Here is a 9,219-nt window from a genome sequence, read left to right as displayed (position 1 = left end):
AAATTAATACAAGAATTGGACCGCAGCAAATTTAAACCTGGAAACTGTTACTGAAAACTACTTCAAAAACCTCAGAACTGCTGTTGCACTATTACTTTTGCCAGCCCTGGAAGCCCCAAGTTGCTAACACAATCATCAGTGCATCAATGTAGGAAAATCTGTCCTTAGCTCCACTCCGTTGGAAGAAACATTTAATTTTAAGCAAAATCAGGTTAATGTACAAAACCCCACCTGTGCAAAGGGATACAATGTCTTCTAATACAGAACAATTTCAAAGGGAAAGGAACGTCCCTCAAGGGAATATATCTGGTGGTCTTTATCTGGGAATTCAGCCCCTTCTTGCTGACAGGACACTTGCTACCTGAGGCTGGATCAGAGCTTGGAAAAGAGCCACAAGGTTTACCTTGGAGGGATCTGACTCCCACAGAGAACTTTCATGGTCCTCTCAAACTGACTGTTTGGATGATTTCTTCAGCTAAGTCAGCTAGAAGGGACCTCATTCGTCCTAAATAATCAATGGACATTCTATGTTCAATAAACTGAACCATTTTTCTCCCTCTGGGAAGAGAGAGAAAGCAATTATATCAGGGAGCTGAATCTGTTCACTTTCATGTCAATATGTAAACAGTACTGATGGAAAGATAATTCAGCTTTCAGTTCTTATAATTCTCATGCATCTCTGCAGCAGGTGGGAAATGAAGGAAACAAAATGAAATGTAGCAATGAACCACAACAATGAAAATCAGGTAATGTCACCCATCGGGTAAAAAATTGTTCTTTTACAGTGTAACAGGCTATGAGGAATGCACGCTACAAATGAAAACAGTGAGAAGAGAGCTTGGAAGGAGTCCATTTCTATTGAGTCTTCGTAGGTTTATAGCATATGTTGCATACTTTGAATTAAAAGCAATGGCAGTCATAACCCTTATTCTTTGATAGACAAAGTAATCTTTCTTGGCGTAAGCTTTCTTCTCCATCCATCAAATAGCAATCAAGTTAAAGGAACATCCCTAAAGTCTTGAGGAGGTCACTAGGCCTATCTTCTAAATCCTCTCATCTTCACTGATTTTTGGTATCTTTTTTAAAGTTAGGAGATGGAAAACACTCCAGTATTTTTTTTTTTAAATTACATTTAAAATTCCCTTTGAGTCTCTGTTGCACTTTTTTAGGGCAGGATGTGGATGAGTTTTCCCACAACCTGCAAAAAGAGTATCGATATAATTTAAAGCAAATATAGAGTACATGAAACAATGACAGAAAGATAAAGCATATGGATTATTTTCCATGTGATTTGCTAACTAAACTTAACAAAAAAAGCCTCTGTTTCCCTAGCAGCCCTGACCCCAGGACAGCCTGCCGGCCCGGGATCCCTATCTTTGAACTGTAGTCAAAAGAAATCTCATTAAGGACGGTCCCCTCCTTTCACCTGAGGCCGTGTTTGTTTTCCGTAAGTATTCTTTGGGAGCTGAGATAAAGGAGGGGCTGAAAGGCGCCGGCAAGCGCCCAGTCCGCCACAGCCTTGAGACCCCCAAACGCCATGGAGGCCGCAGCTCCGGGTCTCCCGCTCCGGGCTCCAGCGGGTCCCACCGCCCAGCGCTCCCGGCGGCAGCGGCGGCCGCCCCGGCAGAGGGAGCGTCCGCAGAGGTAAGTGAGGCAGGCGCGGGGGGCTTCTTTCGGCAGCCTTCCTTTCAAAGCTCCGGCTCAGTTATCATTTCAATGCAACCATTGCAGCATTGCATAAACAACGGAGAACAATTTCCGACTTCAGAAGCAAAAGGGCAAAAGATGTTTCTGAAAGCGTTTCACTTGGAACGGGTGCTTTAATTTATTTTGCCAATGTATTATCCTTTTCAGCCAAATATTTCAGAACTTACTTGTAAATGGAAGTAAATGAAAACTAAGGTTGCGATAACTGACTTATTATTTTTTAAGTTTATTTACCTTTCCTATCTGAAAGCAATTTTCCATTTCCTGAACTGTACGGACCTGTGTCACAGCAGCAGAGGTGGAAAGTGCCTTGTTTCCCAAAAATAAGACAGTTTTATATTAATTTTTGCTACAAAGGTGTCTTCTTTTTTTTTTTTTTTTTTAACATGTATAGCTGCCTAGACAGTATTTAAATGGACTTTTTTTAATGAACTGTAACTAGGGGTTATTTTTGGAGAAGGGCTTATATTTCGAGCATACTCAAAAATCCTGAAAAATCATGCTAGGGCTTATTTTTGGGGTAGGTCTTATTTTGGGGGAAACAGGGTACTGTTAAAAAGAGCATCTGTAATTGGAGTCCCCCCTGCCACCAGACAAAAGGCAGATGTAGCATGCAGCACTGCATACACTAATTAGATCAAATTGCCCATGTCAGTTTAATGCTGGAGTTGCTTGCTTAATAAATAACCAGCCACTCAGTGATGACATGGAATCTGTATTTAAACATACTCTCAGACGGGGAGGGTTACTTTTTATTTTGTGGCAGTGCTGTATTAAAAGAAAAAAAAAAGGAAAAAAATCACACAGTATTAATAACATCATCATTTGGAGTTCAATGTAGTCACTTTGAGTTGTGCAATCTTAAATGGAAATTACACCCTAGTTAAAAATGTGCAAGTATTGCCTAATTTTTTTAATCAGATTGTAGACAGAAGGCAGACTAATATTGCCATAGAAATCAGACTTACCACATCAAAATGTGTTGAAAAGAAAAAAATCATTGTATTTCAAAAGATACCAGAAGAATCTAACAAATGGAGCTGTAGTGTACACATATTACCACAAGGAATTAACTCTGGGAATGTTGTTCTATTTAATCTTTCAGCAGCCCTGCTTTATGGAGGCCCTGGATGCTCACAGCAAGAGATGGTGAAATGACAGAGAATCAACAAATGGTGAGAGTAAATAAAGGAGAAAATAATCCTTATAAAAAACAGGTGCAGAAATTGAAGCTATTTGAACATAGGAAGTGACACTTGGTCATCTATTCATTTTTTCTTTCAAGCTTTTCTTTAGTGTTAGAAAATATGGTTCAAATTACAGTGTTCTGTACATTATAATGGTTAAGAGTATCTCGCATTTTGTATCAGATACAGAATCATTATAAGTTCTTAAAGAGCTGCCAAAAGCACTGCTTATTCAAAACAACCCTTATTTTAACAGCAGAGTTTACTTGCCTAATTATGAAAATAATAATAACCTCAGTTTGAAATTTTCAGGCCCAGTCTGTACGTGATATTTTTTTATATAGGAGGACTTCGAGTGAAAATTACTTTCAGATAAAATAAAATAATAAAATAAAATAAATCTGCAGCACCCAAACCCCGCATACTTTCAGGTGGACAATTTTGGGAGGGATGTTGCTATAGATAAACTAGCTAAGAAATCAACAGAAAATTGGATTTTAAAGTAGCTCGTACTGCCAAGTGCCTTTGAAAGGCATCATGATTATTAGTTTTACCTACTCAAGTAGGAAGATTACTTAGGCTCAAAGAACAAAAATAAAGATAAACTGAAGCACGCTCAGCATTGATCCCAATACTGTGAACTTTAAAGAATGTATTGAAATGGTGCTATTCACATGCTTAGTTTTAAGAACCTGTGTTAGTTTTTGCAGCATTGGACCCACAGTAACATCTTCAACTCTTTTATCAAAGGCTCAGCAGATTAAGAGAACTCCTCTCCTTAGTGCAAATCTTTAAAGACTCACAATTTCTACTGCAACACCTTTTTACCTTGTACTTTTTGTCTGCTGAAGGTGGAAGTTGTAACTGTACAGATCTGAGGGACTGCCACTCTCCACCTGGCAGGCGCCCTGGGAAGAACATCCTCCCCAGTGGTGTTCCAAGCTCTGCCAGAAGCACCTGTACATGTACTAAGGATAAGAGGAGTCTTATTCTCATGCTTATAGTGCTGATTTAAAAAAATGAAGGTTTCTGAAATCAGGAAGCTGTGATTTATAACTGAGGTTGTGTTTCTGTAGAAATTTTTTTCAACCAACTCAGAAGATCTCATTCACACTTGGGCTTATGCCCACTTGTGTGAGAAAAACAAACCACATATGAAGTTTTCCACATTCATGCTAACAGCCTGGCATTTTTTCAAGCCAACTATAACTGAAACGGTTGAGTTTGATTTTTTCAACATTTCTCCTTCTTGCCAGAAGCTTCTCAGATCCTTCTCATCCATCCCTTATAGCCCACCCACACTGCTTCAGCATCCAAGATGCCTCTGTAGCTTGGGACTTAAGGAAGGCTGAAGGAGAACTTTAAGAGCCCTTTCATGTGCTTTTTAACAGGGTCACAACAACTGAGGAAAGATGCTTGTATACTTTGTGTGGTGCAGAGGTGGAAGATGTGCTCACATCCCACAGCTGTGGAAGGCAAGAGGTATCTTCTTCAGCAAAACTACTGAGGTTTCTAGCAGAAAGCCTTCAAAGATGGGTTGAGCACAATGTTTTTGCTAGTTAGTTGCATGCTGGCAACTTTTTTTTTCTGCAGTGTATACATGCAGATGCCAGTGCTTTACAGATCGGTAGACATTCCAAACACTAGAGAGTGGAGCAAATGTAAGTTTTGATATGCTCTGTGTAATTGTAAAAATGCCAGGAATATACATATAAGAATCTAACCTGGGAAATCGAAAGACACAGAATAGAGCACTAAAATATAAAAGTACTGGTAAAAAATTTTAATAATTTTACTTCAATTGCCAAGAATATGTGTTGCAATACACCCTATAGTTACCTATACATATGTTTTTCCTTGTATGCTTTTCCTCCTTATCACCTAAATTCATCATTATTTATGCCCAAATAAAATCCATGAAAAGTAATTTGAAGTTACTATTGCCATATCTACAGCAGAATACAAATGAACATTGAACATTTTCTCCTGTACACAAACATCTGAGGTAGGTTTTGCAATTAATTGGCTTTCATCAGAATTGCTTTTCAGAAATGCTGTATTATAGTCTGTAAAGAAAAAGCATATAATATGTGTTTAACCAAGATATATCATTACATATATAATTATTTTTAAAAGCTATTCTAAAAAGAAGACAGCAGAAAATACAGGTCAATAAAGATAAAAAATACTATTTTAATGTAAATATGAAAGGAGCAAAATGACATATGGTATTTAACACAGATATTGTGATCCCATCTACAATGTTCAGCCAGATTAGGAGTCTGTAGTAGTAGGTACTGTGTAAACAAAGAAAATGACTCTCCTGATTAAACACAAAAAAACCCCCCTCAACAAAACCCTAACACCCTGAAGACAAATCATTTTGGCTATATTTGGGTACGAGAGAAATAGGTCAATGTAAAAGGTAGAAAGAGAATTCTACAGGACCCCTTGCTCAGTCTGTAGCCCAAGGGCTTTTTTGGGGCTTACCAAAATATCCCTGCTGAAGCCTGTTTCCTCAGAATTATAGATCAATTCCTCTCCCAGTGGCAAAAGTAATGCTTGTTTGTAGCAGAGTGGATGGTTTCTAGCTTCTGTTCACTAGACGTTCTAGCATAGCAAAGATAATTCTTCCTATTTCGTGCACCATCAAGTTTATAGCAATAGGAGGAAAAAAAAGTCTTCTTTTTAAGATATGGTAGAGAATACATGCATGCAGGATGAAGTTATACAGCTCAGTGACTTCGGGATATGCTTTCAGGTTTACATTCCAGGTTTATACTCTTAATAGGATTTAGTAATGTTAACATTTGCAAATTATTTTTTTATTGTGAACTTAATTTGAAGGAATTTATTCTGTGCTAAATTTATTTTGATATTTGAAATATATTTTTGCTACCTACTTTGTTATATCAAAATGCTCTTTTTTATCACTGTTCGCAAAGAAATATAAGATGCCAGTTGTCTCTTGATTTTACTGTTTGCACTCTCAACGTGCTTGTATGATCTTTCATTACAATTAAGCATGCCAGCTTGAACATTCCATTTCCAAACCACTGGTTAGTGTAGTTAAAAGAGGTATTTTATAAAACCCTAGCCTCTCAATCTTTTAAACTGACTGAAAATCCTTTTTTCTTCCACTCACTGAACTTCTGATTGGTGATGTTATTAGCTTATCAGTCTCTATAGATATTCTGTATGAACTTAAGCAAAATGTACAATACTTCATGGCTTTATGGCTCATAAACTGTACAAGCTCAAATGCTTTGTTAAACGTGCAACTAGAAGAAAAAAGTGAAATCTTATCTTTTAGTATATTCTAAATAATAAATATGTCTCTTTACAGTCAGAACTGGATGGTCAAATAACAAATTTTAGATCGAAAGGAGCCCTGGGGTTTCAACATCCTGTGAGGTGAGTTAAATCCTATCACTTGATACAGGAAAAGTGATACCTTCCAAGATAAGACATATTTCTTCTCAGGACAAGTATCAGTTTGCCTCTAGAGTATCTCTTCTTATTAATGCAGTTTAACTACTCACCAGACTCTGTAGATCTTTCTCTCTCCACAAGAAAATATGCCTGGGCTAAACAGAACCTGAAACAATATGCTAATAATGAAATAAGAAAAAAGTAATATTAAAATAAGCTATGTTCTTCTGCCTCATCTAATTTTTATTTACATTTATTAATATGATAAAAACCCTCAAAGCCCAAATAATTTCTATGAGTAGCTGCTGATGGAATGTGATTTGTTACAGATCTGTGTCCTAAGGTTGCCTAAATTCGCTCTTGAATAAAAGTTGAACTCCAGGTAAAGCTTTTCCTGTGCTGGGGGGATTTATAAGGGTTTTCACCAACATTTGGATTATTTAAGGCTCAATGACATAAAATCTCCTGATTTGGACTTTTATTTAGAGGTGGAAAATTGATTAAATATCCCTCTTCTTTACAAACACTTGTTTTTATAGAAGTTGTTGTAGCTTAAATTCTGTGTGACCTTTATCACTGTCAAACTTAATTGAAAACTGGCCAAAGAGGAACCAAGAGGAAGAGATATACATATGCACATAAAACCAAAAAGAAATACATATGTATACAGACCACATAAGTTTTGCTTTAGTGGGAAAGCTGATGAAAACCTGAAATATAAATTAAGCCATTTATTATTTCAATACAAAACAATATGAATTTTGAAATAAATCTCTCTAAGCATACACCTCCTCCACTACCTGGAAACACAAAAATCACATTAAGATCAACATCTGTGCAACAGGCATCCACGCCCAATCTTAACCTGGTGCCTTAATCTTAATTCCAGAAGCCCAATACATTCCTCAACTTCCCCCAGTTGCACATGACACTTTGATTCTGAACTGTGCTAAAAAACAAAGCAAACCGAAGTATCTCAAGCACCCATCATTGTCCTGACAACATTTTATCAGGATGGGAACTTAGATAAAACTAACACCTAATATGCCCAAAGCAACTGAGGTAACTTAAAATCAACCATACTTTTTAGTTAGCAACTTTTATTTCAGAAGACAAGAAACCCTAGGATTTTTCTCTCTTGAAAGATAAAAATAGGTTTTAATACTCAATCTAGCTTAGCTGGGAAAGTGTTGCATAATTTTACTTTTTCTCTTAAAAATATTTTCTTATTAGACTTTATTTGCCCAAGTCCAAATCCCAAAAGTTTCTTAATAACATTGGAGAGAAGGTTCTGGCAAGTTTTCCGGTACAAGCTACAATTCATTTCTACAATGACGATGCCGACTCTGAGGAAGATGAAGAAGAAATCAGTTCAGCCTAATAAGGAACAGTGGTCAGCCTTGACAAAGACAATATAAAAATCAAGAGATAAAAAAGGAGCTGCAACAAATGTATGGACAAACATCTGACTGAAAAAAGAAATACATCAAAGATCATAAGAACACTATTTATAACTATCTTAACAAGAAGAATGAGTCAATGCAACCAGAAACTAAGAGGAAATCCTTTTGTGTTTTGAGAGACTTTTAAATAAAACCCTGAAGACAAACAAAAGATTATAACGTTTTAAGTTGAGATAGTTTAAGTAACATGGATTAAGAACATTGGGAGTACTATACTTAGCTACTCACTATTTTTTTACATTGCAGTCCTGATAAAATTAAAATAGGATTGATTATGGGGCAAAATAATATACTGTACAGCCCTGAAATAACCCAAAGACTTTCAAACAACATTTGTAAGAATTTAAGTAAAGAATGATTTAAAATGCAAAGACCATTGCTTATTAGCTCCATGGTACATATCTATTCTGATATAAATGCTGTACACCAAACTGACCTAACCCATTTCAAGAGAGATTCCAGTATAAACCTCTGTCAAGACAAGTTCTAATTGTGGTATTTTCTGGGGTCTTGTCTTTCTGTTATTATCAGATTTCTCCCCTCTAATCAGAAAAGTGCCTTTTTGTCAGTAAAGAAAAAGCCTTGATTAAAAACTATGATTTAATTTAACGACACATTAAAACGTGCATTTTGTGCTACCTTTGTTTTTGTCTTCACTGCAATATTCAAATCTTATTTATACAGCTCGGAGTGCTTGAATATATTTTAATATAACTGACCTACTGCTGATTCCTGTCTAGTGGGGTTTGGATGTATCCCTCACTCCTTTGATATTTCTTTTACATTTATGTTCAGGAAGACCTAGGTTACTAATTTTCATCAGCATCTTCATGTGATGTACAATGTAGACACATCTGTTCCAACACTGTTATTCCACTAGTAAAAACTGCTTTTTCAGTATAGTTTATTTTATTCAGAGAATTGGAATAATCTCTTTGCTTGACCTTTTTGTTTGCATAAATTGTGTACGCTTGGAGAGTTTGTCGGTACTTGCCTTGTTATGCCAGCATTTTTTAATTGGCTCAAGAACTAACTATTTAGCCCCACAATGCTTCAGAACTATCATGCTTCAGGAATCTTATCTCTAATCAAAACTGCTGTAGTTTCCCTAGAGACAAGGCAAAGGCAGAATCCAAGATTCTTGGCCTTATCTACACTACTGTTGGTGGTATACGTAAGGTCATACAGTTGTAAGAGCCACTTAAAGTGTGTGTCAGATCTTCCTCTTAGTACAATGTACTGTCAAAGAAAGCGATTGTGTTATAAATTGCAAGTCTAGCAAATTAGGATTCCAAATGAATTAACATATAAGAATGGGGGATATTTTTTTAAATCTCCGTTTACAAAGTAAAAAGTCAATCTATTAATTTAATCTACACAAGGAGACAGCACCCTATAATGTACAGAATTATACATACTAGTCAAAATCA

At 36.3% G+C, this 9,219-nt stretch overlaps 1 protein-coding gene across 1 annotated transcript; it reads left to right on the top strand.

The window, feature by feature from the left end:
* Window positions 1-722: 722 nt before the first annotated feature.
* On the top strand, window positions 723-7,707 carry RIPPLY3 (ripply transcriptional repressor 3; the record flags this gene model as incomplete). Its single annotated transcript, XM_080354909.1, has 6 exons — window positions 723-746; window positions 1,453-1,644; window positions 2,869-2,882; window positions 4,286-4,376; window positions 6,241-6,308; window positions 7,560-7,707. 6 exons carry the CDS (start codon window positions 723-725, stop codon window positions 7,705-7,707), a joined length of 537 nt encoding a protein of 178 aa, XP_080211035.1.
* Between the last annotated feature and the right edge of the window lie 1,512 nt (window positions 7,708-9,219).

Source organism: Nesoenas mayeri (genome assembly GCF_963082525.1).
Source record: "Nesoenas mayeri genome assembly, chromosome: 1".
Lineage (NCBI taxonomy): Eukaryota > Metazoa > Chordata > Aves > Columbiformes > Columbidae > Nesoenas > Nesoenas mayeri.
The sequence above is the reverse complement of the archived record's forward strand: the minus strand, read 5'-3'. Positions and strand labels throughout refer to the sequence as shown.